This window comes from Aulonocara sp. 'chitande type north' Nkhata Bay, linkage group LG2, assembly GCF_057382095.1.
Source record: "Aulonocara sp. 'chitande type north' Nkhata Bay isolate Kocher_YH1m ecotype deep benthic linkage group LG2, A_spYH_male_GT1.1, whole genome shotgun sequence".
Classification (NCBI taxonomy): Eukaryota; Metazoa; Chordata; class Actinopteri; order Cichliformes; family Cichlidae; genus Aulonocara; species Aulonocara sp. 'chitande type north' Nkhata Bay.
In genome coordinates, this window is record NC_141345.1 from 35,580,668 (window position 1) to 35,600,907 (window position 20,240).

General features: G+C 38.4%; 2 protein-coding genes across 3 annotated transcripts; both read left to right on the top strand.

The window, feature by feature from the left end:
• The first annotated feature begins 2,012 nt into the window (after window positions 1–2,012).
• LOC147338303 (uncharacterized) lies at window positions 2,013–4,186 on the top strand. Its single transcript, XM_086309561.1, has 6 exons — window positions 2,013–2,072; window positions 2,198–2,518; window positions 2,597–2,956; window positions 3,550–3,666; window positions 3,928–3,977; window positions 4,070–4,186. The coding sequence occupies exons 1-6, from the start codon at window positions 2,030–2,032 to the stop codon at window positions 4,184–4,186; spliced, it is 1,008 nt and encodes a 335-aa protein (XP_086165687.1). The 5' UTR covers window positions 2,013–2,029.
• Window positions 4,187–7,601: 3,415 nt separating this feature from the next.
• On the top strand, window positions 7,602–20,240 carry LOC147338304 (signal-regulatory protein beta-2-like). 2 transcript variants are annotated; one of them, XM_086260859.1, is made up of 6 exons: window positions 7,602–7,658; window positions 7,805–8,125; window positions 8,204–8,563; window positions 19,741–19,872; window positions 19,974–20,011; window positions 20,098–20,240. In XM_086260859.1, exons 1-6 carry the CDS (start codon window positions 7,616–7,618, stop codon window positions 20,221–20,223), a joined length of 1,020 nt encoding a protein of 339 aa, XP_086116985.1. In that variant the 5' UTR covers window positions 7,602–7,615; the 3' UTR covers window positions 20,224–20,240. The 2 variants fall into 2 exon arrangements, with proteins under 2 accessions (XP_086116985.1, XP_086116976.1); XM_086260850.1 differs by lacking the exons at window positions 19,741–19,872; window positions 19,974–20,011; window positions 20,098–20,240 and adding an exon at window positions 8,753–9,091.

The window sequence follows — 20,240 nt, forward strand, 5'->3', positions numbered from 1 at the left end:
CCCATTTCACAAGCCTCGCACTTCTGGCCTTAGTGGCCTAAAGTACGCGGCCCTTGAGGATCGTTGAGGCTGCGTACTTTGAGGCTGCAGACCCTGAATTGGGATACAAACTGGTCATGTGACTGCATGACCACATCTGATTGGTAAAAAAGTTACCGGAAACTCCACTGGCGGCATGTTATCTAATGTGTTAAACTAATTATTTTTTAAAAAGTAACAAATCGAATTTTGCAAATGTAGCGGAGTAAAAGTACCGTTTCTTCTTCACAAATCTGCTCAAGTAAAAGTAAAAAGGATCGTGCAAAAAAATGTACTTTAAAAGTAATTTTTTTTCAAAAACTTACTCAAGTAAATGTAACGGAGTAAATGTAATTCGTTACTACCCACCTCTGGTATACATAGTATTACAGTAGTGCAATATTATCATGATGGTTTCATCACATGATTCAGTGATTTCAGCCTAATAGTTCAATCAGTCCCCCCACCTCAGCATTCGAATGCCTATAACAAAAGCGCTGGGATAAGGTTTCATTCACACTTTACTCTTATCAAATCAAAAATTTGTTGTCACAAGGGCAGAACAGACCCAGGGCAGACAAGCTGAATTCAGAATACAAGACACATGTTTATTTACAATAACACACCTGGTCCACCACCTCCGGCTGCCGAGGTGCCCCACACGGATCCTCCACTGCTTCCCCATCCGCAGCATATGCCTGTGGTGATGGCGGTGGTGGTGTCCACAGCAGCACCACCAGATTCGCTCAGTTTGATGCCGCAGCTCTTCCCGCTGGCGGCGCACCTCTCCTGTTCCCCCCGCATGACCGCCATATTGGCCACCAGCTGAGCCAGCTCCTCCCTTTTCTGGCTCTCTCATGGGCCTGCCGTCTGCCTCATGGATTTCAGCACCAATGTGGCGTAACTGAGACACGGCGGGACCACAGATTCGGTGTTAGAGCCATTTTATTTATTCTGGCTCCAGCTCTCGGCTGTCAGTCGCACCACATCACACCACAAAACTAACTCACAACAACCCCAATTCCCCTTATGTAGGTCGGCAGGGGCAATTGCGGACCACCACACCTAAAGGGGGGGCCTACCAAGTGTGGGTGTTATGGAGAACAGTTTAAGAGTTTGATCTTTATTGCCTCACTAAAATGTGTTTGTCCTATTGTGGCCACTGGAGCTTTGATTATGCACTTGAATTCATAGGAGTAAGAAAACAACATTCAATTCACTGCAGTCTATTGACATCTAGCGGTGAGATATTACACACTCTGCTTAAATGGCATTTCTCTTTTCTTTGTATTTAGAAATCTTAAAACAAAATTTCAATCTTTCATTGAATCTGTGACTCAGATTTTAAAACGATGCATCAAATTTTTCAACAAGTCAGATAAAGAAGGCCTGTCTTGACCATTAAATATATACCCATTATCCCTGATTGGGATTTTAGGTTTTGCCAAGCTAGCGGATGCAAAGAAAGAATGCCTATTTCTAATTAGAAAGCAAATCATGGCTAAAATTTTGTAGTTCGCCATCATTCTGGATTTACCTCTGGCTGCACTATGGAGTTGACATGTGTGATTTCTATTAACATGTCATTAATGCTGATTAAATTTGCTACATAAAAATACCCATATTAATTCATTCTGATCTTCTTTGGGTAAGGGGCATTGGTTCAAGATGCTTTTGAGCTCTACAGGAGACAAAATGTAGAGTTCTGACTCTGAAATGCAAATTATGATGTATTTGAAGTATTAGTAACATAAGACCCAATATAATATCTTTTTTATTGACATAAATTGAGTGAAAAGTAAAAATTGAACAATCAATTGCAATAGAAGATGAAAGAGAGGTAATACATTTTACAAAGCACCGGAGGAGTTAAATGTGACAGGAAGTGTACATCTGAATGTATTCTGGCTTAACCAATCAGATACAATTTTCCATCTGACCTGAAACAATCATCTCACCTCCTTCACTCAGTGAATTACCAGTAAGGTCCACGACAAGAAGCAGTGTCAGGATGATCGTCTTCTGGGTTACATTGTTTTGTCTTCATGAAGGATGTAAGTGTTTTTTTTTTTTAATCTAAAAATGTATCTGTTAACAATTTACACACCAATAGATTTGCGATTGACAGTTACCATGTAAAAAAAATGTTTTACTTTTCCATCTCTTTTCCTTAATTCAGATTCTCTGGTTCCAGTTGAAACTGTTCAGCTTGGTGAACCAGCAACCTTAACATGTGCTATTCCCAAAGAGCTCAGCATTAGAGGAGTCAACTGGTACAAGCAGAGTGTCGGGGATACTCTTAAATTAATAGTTACACTGTATAAATCTACAGCTGATTTTGGTCCTGGATTTTCGAGCTTAAGATTCGGAGTATACGATGGTAAGAATTTCACCAGCTTGACCATTTTAAAGACAGTTCAAGAGGATGAGGGACTCTATCACTGTGCAAACACAGAATGGATTGGAACTACATGGAGTGGGATGTATTTGTTAGTAAAAGGTAATAAGCCAACCTACCTTTACAAACTTTGAAAATTTGTCCAAGCATGTTTTGAAGAATGTCTTTGTAATTGCACAGGAAACACTCAGAGGACATCAAACTATGCAGTCAGTCAGTTGCTGATAGAATCAAATCCAGTCCGTCCAGGAGACACAATGACGCTCCAGTGTTCAGTCTTCTCTGACTCTGACAACAAGACGTGTCCAGGAGATCTCAATATTCTCTGGTTCAGAGATGGATCAAATAAATCTCAACCAAACATCATCTACACTGACAGAAACAGAAGTAATGAATGTGAGAAAAGGTCTGACCATCAGAAGACATGTGTTTATCGCTTCTCTAAGAACGTCAGCTCCTCTGATGCTGGGACTTACTACTGTGCTGTGGCCACATGTGGGGAGATATTATTTGGAAGTGGAGCTAAACTAGATATTCAAGGTAGCTCTATCAATCAATCATAATTAACTATTACCAATTTTTAGTGAACGTTCACAGCAATGTCATTATTGGGTGACATTGCTGTTGAGTATTAGAAGTTATATGCCAAATATGTTGATAATGTAATGTGTAAATATTTGTTAATTTTCTTTTTAATTTTTTGACACTTAGATGTGTTTATTGTATATATTTTAAATTTTTCATTATTAGTCTATTCTTTGTATGTTTTGTTTATATTCTCTGTTAATAGTTAGTGTTTATTTGTTCCCTTTGTGTTCCCACTGTGTAGTTATAGCTAAATGTTATTTACTGTCTTGCTACGTTCACCTCTTCCTTGTTTTCCCCTTCTGTGTCTCATTCCCCTGATTAGTGTTCGGTGCGTCTGTGAGTATAAATAGTGATGTCTTCTCTTGTCCTTTGTCAAACTGTCTGTTGGAGTTCTGTTTGCCTTTTGTATGTGGACTTTTAATTCTTTTCTTTTACATATTTTTCTGTCACCCAAAAATATGTCTTTTGTTTGTAATGTAATAATGTGACAGATTGTGAACAACAGGAGCAAGGCTGAAAATAATTTTTCTGTTTGTTTTTTGTAGTGTTACCCACACAGTCAGCATTTATTCAGCTGACAATATTAATAGTATTTTTGGCAATTTCTGTCATTGGAAACGTGTTCCTCATCTGCAACCGAGGAGTATGTAAAAAACTTCAAAGTAAGTGTTACGCGAAACTGAAAATATTTAAAAGATGAAACTTGTGCAAATTATATTTAAATGATGAAAAGACTGATCCGTCTTATATACAGAATTATAATGTAAAATATACTGTAAAAGGCCCTAGCAGTGCTTAAGTTCTGCAAATAACTTATTTCTTTAAATGAGATTTTTATCAATGACAAAACGTTCTCAGGGACATGCAATAGTAAGTTAATTTCACTAATATATAAATATATTTATTATTTTGTTTATCCTTAGGAAAAGAAAGTGCTATAGCATATGCACAAACTGACACCTCATGCCAACCAGTAAGTGATGAAAATTAGTGTTATTCACTTCAAATATGTCAGAAAATGTTAAATGCCACTTCATAGATAACATGTTTTATGTTACCACACAGACTGTCGTGGATGAAGAACTAAACTACGCTGCACTGAATTTCTCTGAAAGAAAAACAAGAGGAAGAAGGAAGCGAGAGTGTGCTGAAGACAGTGTCTACTCTCATGTTAAATGCTGATGTTAATAACGATGTTTAGCATCTCCTGAAATTAAAATTGATCCTGACATCTTGTTTTTGTTTGGGTTTTTTTTATTAATATGTAAGGTTGACAGTTAATTTTCAATCTTGCTGAAAATACTTTGACTGCCAAAACCTTAAACTTAGTTGTGTTGCATTTCTGGCATTCTTGAGTTTTAATTGTATGAACTGTTTTGTAGTCATGCTTTCTGGAATAAATAAATATACATTTGCCTCAAAAGTGTCTTTTATGTTTAAAGCAAGACAATGCAGGCAAAAAAGAACCCTGAAAGAACAAAAACGATCATTTCAGTACTCAGTATACTAAGTGGACAGGTTTAGCAAATACATGGAGTCATGAACATCCACTGCAGTGATGAAATGGAACCATTGGTTTGTAGGGTAAAGCCTCCAGTTCAGTTTTTATCTGTCTTCTTTACTTGTTTTTTTGGCTTCTTTGTTTGATTTTTTTAACTGAGTGTAACAGATGATGGTTAAATCTGACTGAGAAGACACTGCATGCATGTAGCAACCACAACCTAAATCATTTACAAAATGAACATCAAACTGTCTTAAAAGTAGTGATCACGACCACAAATCAAGGGCACAGTAATTACATTCCTGGACAAAGAAGACATGTGTACCATGGAATTTCCTGATCAAATTACTGTAATTCTTCAACCATTTGAGTAGAGCAATGCTTAACTGGTTCCGGTAAGTATGTTTAGCTCATTAATTTGGATATTAATTTGTACAAGTTGTTATTATGCGCTATATTTATGTTTACAAGGTACATGGCCTCTAATGTACATATAATTAAGCACATATGGAGACTAAACTTTTAGATGGGGCTGAGTGTGGAACACCTATTAAATTAAAAAGTGAAAATGTAAGGTGTGTTTAAAGCATAAAAATTGTATCAAAAAAGTCCTGCAAATGTTCTCTAAAATGCAGAGTGTGACTATAGTGTTAGCTTTCTGCTTGCTTAAGGTTTAAGGGCAAAAATAACAATCACTTAGAGACGGATAAAATTGTAGTTCATAATTTGGACAATTGCAAGAGAAGATGAAATTGAAGTGAAAGGTTTTACAAAGCCCAGGAAGAAGAATTTTGAATCTATCATCCCCCCATCCATCTTCTGCTCCTTATCTTATATAACCCAATCTTCTCCCCAACCGCCTCATCTTGGAAGAGACTGGTCAAGGGGAGAGGCACAGGTGTGCCCTGATGCCTCCTCCTAGTCGAACATTCCTGAAATACCTCTCCCAGGAAGCGTCCTAATCAAATGCCTGAACCACCTCAACTGGCTCCTCATGGCTCTACCCTTTAGAGGAAGCTCATTTCAGGTGCTTGTATCCACAACCTTAAGCATCTATTCTGTGTTAACCAATCACATGCATTTTACTGTCTTAGGTAATACAATTATTTCACCTCTTTTAATCACTAAAATACAAGCGAGATCACCAACAACAAGCAGTCTTAAGGATTTTCTTCATCAAGGATGTAAGTGCTCTTTAAATATGTTGTCAAAAAATTGGTGTACGCAGAAAACATGTCATGTGAAGAATAATATAAAATAATTTTGCATTAGACTGTTTCCATATCATATGCATTTGATTCTATGGCCTTTCTTACCTGAAATTTGGTCCCGATTTGCAGAGGCAAATTGTGCGGCAAGAAAGAGAAGTGGACCCAAGAGCAGACACTGGTTACTGTGAGTGAGTTTATTTACAGGTGTGGGGATACAAACAGAAGCGGGGATGGCATGAACAAAAACTAAGGAAAACCTAAACTGGGAACTAAGAAACAAGAAACCAAACCTGAAACGCGAGGAGACTGAGGGCAGAGGTAACACAGGGCACAACAAACAGCTTCGTAAAACATGTGCTATTTGTCTTATCTCCTTCACGTCACCCCTAACTGGTCAAGGCAGATGGCTGCTCCTCTTTGAGCCTAGATTTGCAGGAGGTTTCTTTCTATTAAAAGGAAGTTTTTCCTTCCCACTGTCGCAGAAGGGTTTACTCAAAGGGGGTCTTATTATAGTTGGAGTTTCTCTGTATGAAGTGCCTTTAGGCAACTGTTGTTGTGATTTGGCGCTATATGAATAAAATTGAATTGAATAAGATTGTGTTTGCCTGTTATTGTGTTCCTGTTTGTGTGATGTTGTAGATTATGCAATTAACAGCATCACTCATAATATCATTATGATCTCACAGTTTACCTAATAAAGAGTTCAGCAGTAGGGGAGTAGTACAGGAAGCAGTGATGAGATGATCCTGCAGTGACCCTGTGTTAGTAGTTTTTGGTAAATAGAGAGCTGGCCATGAAAGCAAAACTGTGGATTCTGGATTCTGTGGATTATTTATTGGCACAAATTTTGGGTAATGACTAAAACAGTTAGATCACAGATATAGAGAGCAGAAAAGAGCTCCCAGAGCATATCAGAACTCAATCCTAGAACCTTTCTCCATCATAAGGAGACAGCAGAGGTGGTTCGGAGATCCGGTATTAATCTGGGATGAATCTGGGATTCAGTAAGACACTTCCTTGTCTTACTGACCAATTACTCACCTAAAAATGAACAGCAGGTATTGACAATACACTGAGTGAAAAATTGAGATTTACTGATATATATTTACTATTTTAATATTTCTCTTTCTCTCCATGAGTTGAAATATATTTTTAAACTATCTTTCATTGGTCTGCATTACCTGTTCATCATCTCAGCTCATGAAATAGATGGGATGTTTTTAATAGGTCAGGAAAAAAGGCTGTCTTGACCAATAAAGAGTTGATATTATCTCATTATAATACCCATTATTGGGTTCATAGGTTTTGTCAAGCCAGCTGATGCAAAGAAAACATGCATATTCTAATTTAAAAAATCATGTAGCTTATGCTCAGCATCATTCTGGATTTACCTCTAGCTCCACCGTGGGGTTATCGAGTGAGACTTCTCTTGACATATCTCATTAATGCTAATTAAATTCGCTACAAAAATTACCAATTGGTTATTATTTTTTATAGGAGCTTAAACCATCTCCTTAGGCCAAGAAACATTGGTTCACCCTGCTCTTCAGCACTTCGGGGTGTCATGACCTCTGAACTATAAAATACCCAACCTGCACATTTCCTCTGAAATGCAGAGTGTGAAATGTTTGAGGTATTTTTTTACATAAGATCCAAGAACAAGAATAAACATCAAATAAACAGCGTTCAAAAGTAGTCAAACGTAAAAACTGAATATCTGGAAAATTGCAATAGAACATGAAAGAGAGGTGGTGTTACAAAGCGCAGGAGGAGGTACTTTAAGTGTACGTTTGAATCTATTCTCTTAGCCAATCAGATACATTTTTGTCATCTGAATACATCTCACCGCCTTCACTCACTAAAATACCAGTAAGGTCCCCAACAAGAAACACTGTCAAAATGCTTGTCCTATGGATTACATTATTTTGTCTTCACAAAGGATGTAAGTGCCTTTTAAAAAAAATTGTCTAAAAATGTTCTCGGTTAAGAATTTATATGTCAAATACATTTGCACAAACTAAACTAGCTTTACAATGGAAAGTTACCACAGCAAAAAAAGTTAATTTTTTCTGTTTTCTCTTATTTCAGATTCTCTGGTTCCAGTTGAAACTGTTCAGCTTGGTGAACCAGCAACCTTGACATGTGCTATTCCCAAAGAGCTCAGCATTAGAGGAGTCAACTGGTACAAGCAGAGTGTCGGGGATACTCTTAAATTAATAGTTACTCTAATTCAGTCTAAAGCTGATTTTGGTCCTGGATTTTCGAGCTCAAGATTTCGGATAAATAGTGATGCAAATTTTAGCAGCTTGACCATTTTGGAGACAGTTCAAGAGGATGAGGGTCACTATCATTGTACAAACACAGAATGGATTGGAACTACATGGGGTGGGACATATTTGTTAGTAAAAGGTAATAAGCCAACCTACTTTTACAAACATTGAAAATTTTTCTGTGCATGTTTGGAAAAATGTGATTTGTATTACACAGGAAAAGCTCAGAGGACATCAAACTTTGCAGTCAGTCAGTTACTGATAGAATCAAATCCAGTCCGTCCAGGAGACACAATGACGCTCCAGTGTTCAGTCTTCTCTGACTCTGACAACAAGACGTGTCCAGGAGGTCTCAATATTCTCTGGGTCAGAGAGGGATCAGATAAATCTCTTCCAAACATCATCTACACTGACAGAAATAAAAGTAATATATGTGAGAAAAGATCTGACCATCAGAAGACATGTGTTTATCACTTCTCTAAGAACGTCAGCTCCTCTGATGCTGGGACTTACTACTGTGCTGTGGCCACATGTGGGGAGATATTATTTGGAAGTGGAACTACACTGGTTATTCAAGGTAAGTTTATGATTTATAAATTAATTAGAAAAAATGTGAATTTCAGTTTTAAACAGCCAGTCAGAATTATTAGTAATTTTATGTGTTATTACGTGACATTACTGTCCAATTCTTTAGTTATACAACCAATAATATCAGCAATAATAATGTGGTTTTTTTTCAGAATTCATTTTCTTTGATCTTTTGCAGAGTCATCCACAAAATCAGCATTTATTCACCTGGGAGTATTAATTGTTTGTTTGGGCATTTCTGTCATTGGAAATGTTTTCCTCATGTGCAACCGAACAGCAGGTAAACAATTTAAAGGTAAGAAATGTAAGAATCTACAAATATTTGAAAGGCTAAGTGTATTTCAGTTATACTCCCATATGGAAAAGAAATAGTAAAAACTTATAAAAGACTTGCATCAGATGTGGCCTACTTCATATAGTGAATCATATAAGGCTTATATGATTTACTCATGAAAGTGGCCACTTTCTCATTACTTTCATATATTGTTTTAGTAAGTATCCAAAACATTCAAGTTTCATTTATATAATTTTTCTAGGGATCTTATATCTGTTTTTACTCTTGTATGCTTTTCATACAAGTTTCACACAAGACAGATACAAACATTATAAGATCTTTTCCATATGGGCTTAAATGATGGAAATACTAAATATGTATTTATTATATATAGATAATCACATTACAAGAACTACTGTAACCACTGTACACATCATTAATAATTCTTGCAATACTGAGGCCTCCATAATGATTTTTTGTAGCCTTCATTAGTCAATAAATATTAAGTTCTGAAAATATTTCGTATTTGTCTTTATTATTTATCTTGTTCTTAGGAAAAGAAAATGCTATATCAGATGCACAAACTGGCGCCTCACGCCAACCAGTAAGTGATGAAAATGCATCATTATTTACTTAAAATATGTCAGAATATATCTATATAGCTACATAGATAACGTCTGGACTTCTTTAAGTTGCTTGAAGACGTTTCACCTCTCATCCGAGAAGCTTCTTCAGTTCTAAAGTCAAATGGTGGAGAGTCCCAGATATAAACCCAGTGGGAGTTTCCCCCCACAGAGGGACAAAAGGAACCCCTGACGATCCTCTAATCGCCTGAGCCAAGGTGTGAAACTGGGTGTGGGTCCCAATCAGCCAGAGTTTCGGGTGAGCTCATTGTGAAACCTGACCCCACCTTATCATGCGAATTCCTGAGGTCAGATGGCCCAGGATGTGAGTGGGCGTTAAGGCGTCTGGGAAGGGATCTCAAAACTGGATTATAGATGGCAGACAGTTGGTGTCGTAAACCCCCGCCTCTGTTCAAAGATGGTCGCTCACAGTGGACATAGATGCTTCTTTCAAAATGTGAACATTGGCATCCTCGAAAGAGTGACCTTTATCCTTAAGATGCAGACGGACTGCTGAGTCTTGTCCTGTGGAGGTGGCTCTTCTGTGTTGTGCCATGCGCTTGTGAAGTGGCTGTTTGGTCTCTCCGATGTAGAGGTCTGGGCATTCCTCGCTGCACTGTACAGCATACACCACATTGTTAAGTCTGTGTTTTGGCGTTTTATCTTTCGGGTGAACCAGTTTTTGTCTGAGCGTGTTGCTGGGTCTGAAATGCACCGGGATGTCATGCTTGGAGAAAACTCTCCTGAGTTTTTCTGATACACCGGCTACATAGGGGATGACAATGTTGTTGCGTCTGTCCTTCTTATCCTCCCTCGCTGGTGTCTGGTCCCTCTGTGGGGGATTACTCCCACTAGGTTTATATCTGGGACTCTCCACCATTTGACCTTAGAACTGAAGAAGCTTCTCGGATGAGAGGTGAAACGCCTTCAAGCAACTTAAAGAAGTCCAGACGCTTTTCTTTGCAAGCTCCTTTGACTACGATGACCTGGATGACTGAGAACCTTCACAGACCTACATAGATAACATTTTTTTAATTACTACCCAGACTGTAGTTGATGAAGAACTAAACTACGCTGCGCTGAATTTCTCTGAAAGAAAAACAAGAGGAAGAAAGAAGAGAGAGTGTGCTGAAGACAGTGTCTACTCTCAAGTTAAATGCTGATGTCAATGATAATTTTAAGCATCTCCTCAAATTTAAATTGATCCTGATTTTTTCCTTGTTAAACATGCTGTATATTGGACTCTTTGGTCTTTTCTTTGTTTTTGTGTCTTTTTTAATCTTAATTAATATTTACAGTCAACAGACACCATCACTGGCAATGTCTCATAGCAACATACTTGTGTTGTATTACATCCTTGATTTTTAACTGTATTAACTGTTTGTTCTCCTTTTTGCAATAAAGAAACAATCATATGGCCAAGAACATTATTTTCAGTGAGTACACAGAAAAAAAAATAAAAAGCTACAGTACAGCTTAGAGACCTTAACATGTGAAAGAGCTCAGCAATAGATGGGTCAAATGGTGCAAGCAGATCTGATAGCTAGACAGATAGACCTTTGCATGTTCTCCCCATGTATACATGGGTACTATAGCTTCCTCCTGCAGTCCAAAAGACAAGCACTTAGTGGGATACATCAGAGATTATAAATTGCCCGTAAGTGTGGATGTGAGTGTAAAAGGATTTTGCTAATAGTGTGTGTTATTTGCCATAAGTTAATTGAGAGGCATTCCTATCAGAGTAACCAGATTTTAATTATAGTGCTTTTTTTAAATTTTTTCCAAGACTGAGTACAACATCATCATATAAAAGTCCAGAGACTCTGTGCAGTGCTTCTAACGCTACACAAAGTTTGCTATTGTACTGTTCAAAAAGTGCTGGGTTTATCTGTCTTTATCTGCCTAAACTGGAGGTCCAAAGAATATTTCCCTCATTGAGAGCTCAGAAAGTTTTTGAGTCCTGTTGTTTTTCCTGCTGATGATGTTTCTGAAAATATGTCAGAAACATCATCTGATTATTTATCATCAAATCTGAAAACGGCGTTTTCATCTAAAAACGCTCCGTATCCACACTATTGTTTTCAATCATTTTCATCCACACACATGCTACGTTCCCGTACCGTGCATGCATGAAACCTAAGACCTGCCGTTTATTCACTTTCCGGCTCTTTGAAATGTTGTGGCAAAAAGTGCCGAGTTTTATCTGGAGCTATCTGGAGCATGTACAAACTGATAATCTTTAATGGGGCTGTCAAAATTGAGAGCAAACAAAACAACTGCTGTACAATGTTGTCCGCCATCTTAGTAGAATTGATCACATGACTGCATCATATGACTAAAATGTGCAATCGTTTTCAAAAGCCTCCGTTTTCGCAGTCCACACTGCGATACGAAAACAGCGTTTTCAAATGTATCCACTTTGGAGATCATTTTCAAAAAGCTCAGTTTTCCTTGACCAAAAACGCCAAAATGGAAAGAAAAAGATGCATTTTCAAACAAAAAAATGTATTAGTGTGGACATGGCCTCAGTGGGTCAACGGAACATCTGGCACAGGACAGCGGTGAGGAAAGAAGGGGAGGAATTGTCTCCAAATTTCTGGAACCAGGTAACCACACTCAGCCTGGCTCTGATGGTCTTCTTCCAACATTTTCCCCAGGGTCTGGGGGAAAATCTGCTGTTAAATAAAAAGACAAATTACATTCCTATAAAACATTCCATTTAAACTTTTCTATCTTCATGCTATCAGGCAGGAGAGCTCTGTGAGTGTGTGATGGATGTCAAGCTGTCAAACTGAATGAGCTTGTTTTCTATCATCCTCATTCATATGGTAAAGTATCAAAGGACAGCATTTAATTTTAAGTTGTGATAATTACAACACTATAGGCCTGTGTAATGTGTAATGCTTGATATAATCTCTTTGTCTAAATTGAGGATAACAAAAAATAATAAGGGATTATCATTCAAACATATTAACTATGACAGCAACTAGGGCTGCTCAATTAATCGAATTTTAATCACGATTACGATCTGGGCTTTCAACGATCATTAAAAATTAGTGAGCCGATTATTAGCCCCTCCCTCGTGCTTTACTCTCGCGCTGCTCCGTGTGGCAAATCGAGCGCACCTCTCTGCATTTCGAACACGCCTCACAACAATTAAGAGGACCCGAGGGAAGCTCGGAAAGCTAAGCAGAAGTTATTTGGAGAGGAGAGTGACTGCCGTTGGTTGAAAAGAGAGGTAAAAAAAACTTCAGTGGTCTGGAAACATTGTGGGTTCGCGGAGTCAAGACGTGGATCAAGTAGACATAGTGTGTAAACTTTGCTACGGTGTCGTAGCTGCACCACAGAGCAACACTGCAAAGTTCACTAAACATAGATGTTTACATTTTTCATTTATTTCTTATATTGCAAACATTTGCACTGTTATCAGTATTTGCACACTATGTTATTGTTAACCCTTTAAATCCCTGTAGAACCGGAACCGCGTAAGCTAGCACAATAATTTGTTTTGCATATGAAACCGGAGGAGTTGTACTTACATCTTATGCCATCAGCTTGTCCTAGGTCACGGTTTCCTTCCTTTGCAAAAATTGCATAGAAAGCACTTGCAGGAACAAAAACATAATATTCCAGAAACACGCTTTGCCGATCCGATCAGCTGTTCGTAACACTTCCGACATTGAAAAAGATGTCAACGCGAACTATCGCATGTCCGCCATTTCCTGTCCGAAACCGTCGTTTTTTACTTGAAGGCCTTAAAAGCCTATACTGGTGTTTTTATAAGTTATGTTTGACTCTATACTTTTCTGAATAGTTTCTGGGATGCTTAGAACTCGAATTGCACTGCTGGAAATAGTTTATTTTGATGCACGTGCTGTTTTCTTTGCAAATTTGCATCATAGGATTGTTTTTTGTTTTCCCTGCAGTATATAAAAATTGCTGTATCTCCAAAATAAAACTATGAAGACACTCAAGATAAATTTCCTGTTGTTGTAAACTATTTTTTGCAACTTTTTTGTATTTAAAGTTTAGAGGGATAAGCCTCTTAAATTTCTCCAAGTAGAAATATATGTAAAAAAACAAAACAAAAAAGTTTTTCAATTTTTTTGTAGTTTATTGCACTTTTTTGCAATTAATGTAGTGACTATGGACTTAATACATACATATCATTAAAATATGGGCTATAACAGTTGTATTGATGTATAGCAACTTGAAATGCTCCCAAAAATGGCACTACAACATGTAAAAAAATATAATATAAGCTCTGGCGGACTTGGTTCTATGGTAGGTCTTAAAGGGTTAAATAAATATCGTCAAATAATCGAGATCTCAATTTCAGTGAAAATAATCGTGATTATCATTTTTGCCATAATCGAGCAGCCCTAACAGCAAGACAGGTGTGTAGAATTGCTAAAAAGCCTCGAACACAGTGTAGCACTAGCTAGATGCTAATGGCTATTCTAGCTAATGAATTAATCAGTAGAGGCTACAGAATGATGTGAGCTGTGTTGCTTTTTAAAAGCAGTCATGTGGCTGCATTTACATTAGTTTAATAGTCAGTTGCTGTAAAACCACCAGCGGACATTGTTAAAACTATTAAAAGCTGTAAAAAGTGCAGAGGGGCGTGTTCCCAGTCACCTCCAGCGGGTGAGTGGGTGGAGTTCAAAGCAGCAACTCCACCCCAGAGTCACTACTGTGCAGCTCAGGCTCCAAACATGCAAAACACGGTAGCCATGATAAACAGAGCTTCATTTTTGTACAGTGGGAGGAATCACGTTGGAGCCACATTGTCTATCTTTGATACGGTCATTGTGTTGAGTCCTACACTCGCAGCATTTTCTCCATGTTGTCTCTAAAAGCAACATTTTTAGCATATTTGCTGAGCACATCGACACATTTCCTAACCATAAGCCTAGTCTGATGTCAGCTGGATGTATGCTAGTATATTGTACCAAAATTGCACTGATTTATTTGACTTTATTAGTGACTATGTTAGACATATATAAAAGGTACTGGTGGAGTGGGTACTAAAACACACTTGGGTAAACACGTTTAAAAAAAAAATTCTGCTCGTGTTAAGCTAAACTCAGACATAGACTGTATTTAAAAGATGGAAAACATAGCGTAAGATCTGCAATTGTTTTGTGAAGTCTTGTTGTGAATTTATGAAGTGTCTTAATTCAATTCAATTCGATTTTATTTATATAGCGCCAAATCACAACAAAAGTCGCCTCAAGGCGCTTCATAGATACAGAGAAAAACCCAACAATCATATGACCCCCTATGAGCAAGCACTTTGGCGACAGTGGGAAGGAAAAAGTCCCTTTTAACAGGAAGAAACCTCCAGCAGAACCAGGCTCAGGGAGGGGCGGCGCCATGTGCTGCGACCGGTTGGGGTGAGAGAAGGAAGACAGGATAAAAGACATGCTGTGGAAGAGAGTGTTACCACTCTTAGGTGTTACCATGTTGATGTAACCAGACATGATAAGTGAGTGGTGGAGCTGGCAGGAAAACCAAAGGATACTGGAAACCCATATGATTATAACATGTCAATTACAAAGTCACCAGACCCTAAAGCACAATTTCCTTTTTGTTATTTTAGACTGTAATAGGGATCAGCAGTGTATAGGAATTTCTTTTATTTATGTATTAATCACATTATTTTATTGTATGATACCTTGGTGCCACTGGATTTTAGCATGTCTCACACTCATACAGTAAGACAAATGGTGGGGGTGTAGTAAGGAAGTTGGGGGAAGCAGACAACTCCACAGGAAGAGTCTTTTGTCTCTTCGAGGACTCTGGGAGGTAGCAAGGGAGTGTGAACCTTAAGGTGTGAAACAGCTGTGTACTGCCTTTTGTTCCTGAAGAAGGTATTTAACTGAGAGCCATGCTAGACTCAGGGAGACTCTGCTGACCGTCTGTCCCACGATCATGCAGGCTCTCCACCAAGCTTGGGTTTTCTGTTCTTTGTGATTTGATTAAAGAATGTTAGCTACCGCTCACCGCTTTTCTGCAGGCTTTATTTAATGGAAAACTTCCACAACAGAAGCTACATCAGATTGCATTCAGTATGTCAAAGGGTTTATTTAAGAGGACCCAAACGCTGAAGACAGAAATCATATTTAACAAAAGACGAGCTGTTTATTAAGGTGAAACACAAAGATACAGTGAAGGAAGTGGAAACACATGGGGAACAAAACTGATACAAATGGATGTGACGCCACAGGGGAACTGAACATACTGAACATGGACCACGACACTATTAAAATAAAACAGGAAACACAGAGACGTAGAGTGACACATGAGCGTGAAACAGGAGGAAATGCAGATGGGAGAGGGAGCAAGGGATCACGAGAGAGAGAGGACAAGAGAGCACCAGAGAGAGAGACATGATGGGCTGGGGAATTATGGAATAAACATGACCGGCAGGGGAGACATGGAATGACACACAGGAAGGGGAGACGAGACATCTCAACAAGACACCAGGGAAACGGTAATATAACTAAACAATAGAGAGAACTCAGTAATCAAAAAATAGAAAAACACCAAGAGCACAGTTTTTGTTTTACAGTGGGTATTACAACATACATAAAAGCGCCATAAACTCAAAAGGCTGGGTCAAATGGCCCAGAACATTGACACAATTAGGCTTGAAACAGGTTAATCTAGTCATCAACTCAACATAAAAATATTGAATCACCCCCAGACTGTCAAAGGAAATATTTTGGGTCTAAGGTACTCGTTCATTAGCTTTAATTTTCTGGATTGGAAGCTACATTGATGTTTTATACAGGGAGTGCAGAATTATTAGGCAAATGAGTATTTTGTCCACATCATCCTCTTCATGCATGTTGTCTTACTCCAAGCTGTATAGGCTCGAAAGCCTACTACCAATTAAGCATATTAGGTGATGTGCATCTCTGTAATGAGAAGGGGTGTGGTCTAATGACATCAACACCCTATATCAGGTGTGCATAATTATTAGGCAACGTCCTTTCCTTTGGCAAAACGGGTCAAAAGAAGGACTTGACAGGCTCAGAAAAGTCAAAAATAGTGAGATATCTTGCAGAGGGATGCAGCAGTCTCAAAATTGCAAAGCTTCTGAAGCGTGATCATCGAACAATCAAGCGTTTCATTCAAAATAGTCAACAGGGTCGCAAGAAGCGTGTGGAAAAACCAAGGCGCAAAATAACTGCCCATGAACTGAGAAAAGTCAAGCGTGCAGCTGCCAAGATGCCACTTGCCACCAGTTTGGCCATATTTCAGAGCTGCAACATCACTGGAGTGCCCAAAAGCACAAGGTGTGCAATACTCAGAGACATGGCCAAGGTAAGAAAGGCTGAAAGACGACCACCACTGAACAAGACACACAAGCTGAAACGTCAAGACTGGGCCAAGAAATATCTCAAGACTGGTTTTTCTAAGGTTTTATGGACTGATGAAATGAGAGTGAGTCTTGATGGGCCAGATGGATGGGCCCGTGGCTGGATTGGTAAAGGGCAGAGAGCTCCAGTCCCACTCAGACGCCAGCAAGGTGGAGGTGGAGTACTGGTTTGGGCTGGTGTCATCAAAGATGAGCTTGTGGGGCCTTTTCGGGTTGAGGATGGAGTCAAGCTCAACTCCCAGTCCTACTGCCAGTTTCTGGAAGACACCTTCTTCAAGCAGTGGTACAGGAAGAAGTCTGCATCCTTCAAGAAAAACATGATTTTCATGCAGGACAATGCTCCATCACACGCGTCCAAGTACTCCACAGCGTGGCTGGCAAGAAAGGGTATAAAAGAAGAAAAACTAATGACATGGCCTCCTTGTTCACCTGATCTGAACCCCATTGAGAACCTGTGGTCCATCATCAAATGTGAGATTTACAAGGAGGGAAAACAGTACACCTCTCTGAACAGTGTCTGGGAGGCTGTGGTTGCTGCTGCACGCAATGTTGATGGTGAACAGATCAAAACACTGACAGAATCCATGGATGGCAGGCTTTTGAGTGTCCTTGCAAAGAAAGGTGGCTATATTGGTCGCTGATTTGTTTTTGTTTTGTTTTTGAATGTCAGAAATGTATATTTGTGAATGTGGAGATGTTATATTGGTTTCACTGGTAAAAATAAATAATTGAAATGGGTATATATTTGTTTTTTGTTAAGTTGCCTAATAATTCTGCACAGTAATAGTCACCTGCACACACAGATATCCCCCTAAAATAGCTAAAACTAAAAACAAACTAAAAACTACTTCCAAAAACATTCAGCTTTGATATTAATGAGATTTTTGGGTTCATTGAGAACATGGTTGTTGTTCAATAATAACATTATTCCTCAAAAATACAACTTGCCTAATAATTCTGCACTCCCTGTATACACTCTATGACCTAAGTTCAAATCTTTATGCATAGTTGTGCCCCACCCCCACCAAAAAAAAAAAGAGCTATATCTCACACTCAGCAGACATCGGTCTCAATATTAATGTTTGTGATAGCTCAATTATTAAAACACTAATCAAGTATGGTTTGTTTGAAAGCACCTCATACCAAACTGGTGAAATGGATAAATTAGGCTGTTTTTGCAGTCACAGGCTTCGTTTCCTTTCCATCATTTAATCAACTATGAAATCCTCTTAATATCAAAGTATTATAGTGTAAAGTTTGAAGCCATCTGTAAGACAGCTGAAGTGTGAAGAAAAGTGAGACAGCCTACAGAACAATGATCTCGCGCACACCAGCAGTAAAGGTGCTGCAATGCCCCAGGCACACAAACTTGACTGAAATGCTGTGGCATCATGTATGTATATATATATATATATACATGATCTCACACAATTTATGTTATTGTAGTTGATAAAGATGTTGTTTGTATGATGCATAAACAGCACGACCAGTTAGCATGAAGACAATGATGGAAATTTAAAGGTGTTTTTGTGAGAGTGTTTTGGTTTACCGTAACGCCTCTTTTGTTTACTTTCTGTGTGTTAAAGAAACCCACTGTAAAAGAAAACTGTGCTCTTGGTGTTGTTTCGGTTGTTTACGCCGGAAAGATGATTGATATAATTTCCATTGTGGTAGTAGAACGGAGCACCAACATAACAAACAGCCAATCAGATTGTTCTGAAATTGTTCCCTCCCACTTGATGTGATTATATTAAGGAGCATCATCTTAGTATGCCTAAATGTAAATGAGTCACAAGTAAATCCATCAGAAAATGCTGATCATATTTTATATGCTGCTGGGCTTCAGAGCTGGTCGTAAGTTTAGAGTCGGCTTTTTTCCATATATATTTCTCCAATTTAACATGTGGAATATAGAACTCTATATCTAACTGCTCTGTTTAATTTGACTTTCAGGATGCACTGATTATGTGTTTTTTGGAACGAAGACTATTGGTGTTGGAGAAAATGTGACCCTGACATGTGCGCGCCTGACATCTGAATATGATGCAACCTTGTATTGGATCAGGATTGTTTCTGGAAGCTGGCCTGAATTCTTGGGAGGAACATTTACCTTTGATTATGACGGTGTTAACACCACTCCTCACATTACAGCAAAGCAAGAACCTGGAACATTTATTCTGGAAATAAGTCAAACTAGGCTAAGTGACACTGGTCTTTATTACTGCATAAAAGTGGACCAACTGGACATGGAATTTTTAAATGCAACATTTTTAAAAATTAAAGGTAAACAGAACTGATTATTTCTTACCCATGTTTACAAATCAATAGCTAACTAAAACGAGTAAAACATGACTTTACTGATTTATGTATTTATATTAACAGTTACTTAATTATTTTCTAAGGGCCAGAGACAGCTATCACTGACATCATTCAGGTTCCTCAATCTGGTCCCCTCCATCCGGGAAACCCAGTGACTCTGCAGTGTTCAGTCCTCTCTAACCCAGAGAACAGTGCATGTCCTGGAAATGACAGTGTGTTTTGGTTCAGCACTAGATCTGATAACTCTCACCCCAACTTGATTTATGCTGATGGAAACAGTGATAAATGTGAGAGGAGTCCAGAGGTTTCCTCCACACAGAAATGTGTCTACAGCTTCTCCAAGAACGTCAGCTCCTCTGATGCCGGGTCGTACTACTGCGCTGTGGCCACATGTGGACATATAATTTTTGGAAATGGAATAAAACTGGATGTTAAAGGTAACTTTGAAGAATTCTATAATAATTTAGAATAGGCTAGTTTAACATCAGCGTAAAAGTTTTTTTTTCCCAGTTTATAATGTCACTAAAAGTAATAATTATTACTGGGTGCTTTTATTTTTCCAGGACTCAACATGTGGGACTTGCAAAAGGCCAATACAGTTCTATTTATATTATGTGCTGCTTTGGCTACAAGTCTGATCGTTATAGCCTTCCTGATTTATACCATCAAGAAGAAAACATCCAGTTGTTGGTGTGGTAATAAAAGTTATACTCACATTAGTGTATCTATCAGCTTTGATGCAAAATAACCATGAAGAAAGTATCTGTCATTGTAAATTTCTCTGTCTTTTAAACAGATGTTGGGACAGGGAGTGGTGATCAGCAGAGTCAGCAGGTAAGGTAAACTGAAAACAAAGAAAAATATAAAGTCAATGGTACATTTTACTCTTGAATGTTTGTTTTTTGTTTTTTTTTACTCAGACAGTAGTGGTTTACTCTGCACCAAACATCACTTCGAGGAAAAGCAGCAAATTACCACAAAGGAGTGAAAAAGCAGCAGAGGGGGGGACAGTCTACACTGATGTCAGTGCTTCTGCAGTCGAGTAACTGCTGTTATTAGGGTT

What these genes read in the sequence shown, in the direction of transcription:
- LOC147338303 (XM_086309561.1), top strand. Translation starts at nt 2,030, where the DNA reads ATGATCGTCTTCTGGGTTACATTGTTTTGTCTTCATGAAGGAT. An exon ending in AGTATGTAAAAAACTTCAAA is followed by an intron (nt 3,667 to 3,927) that starts GTAAGTGTTACG and finishes GTTTATCCTTAG; the next exon opens with GAAAAGAAAGTGCTATAGCA. An exon ending in CTGACACCTCATGCCAACCA is followed by an intron (nt 3,978 to 4,069) that starts GTAAGTGATGAA and finishes GTTACCACACAG; the next exon opens with ACTGTCGTGGATGAAGAACT.
- LOC147338304 (XM_086260859.1), top strand. Translation starts at nt 7,616, where the DNA reads ATGCTTGTCCTATGGATTACATTATTTTGTCTTCACAAAGGAT. An exon ending in GACATATTTGTTAGTAAAAG is followed by an intron (nt 8,126 to 8,203) that starts GTAATAAGCCAA and finishes TGTATTACACAG; the next exon opens with GAAAAGCTCAGAGGACATCA. An exon ending in AACATCCAGTTGTTGGTGTG is followed by an intron (nt 19,873 to 19,973) that starts GTAATAAAAGTT and finishes TCTTTTAAACAG; the next exon opens with ATGTTGGGACAGGGAGTGGT.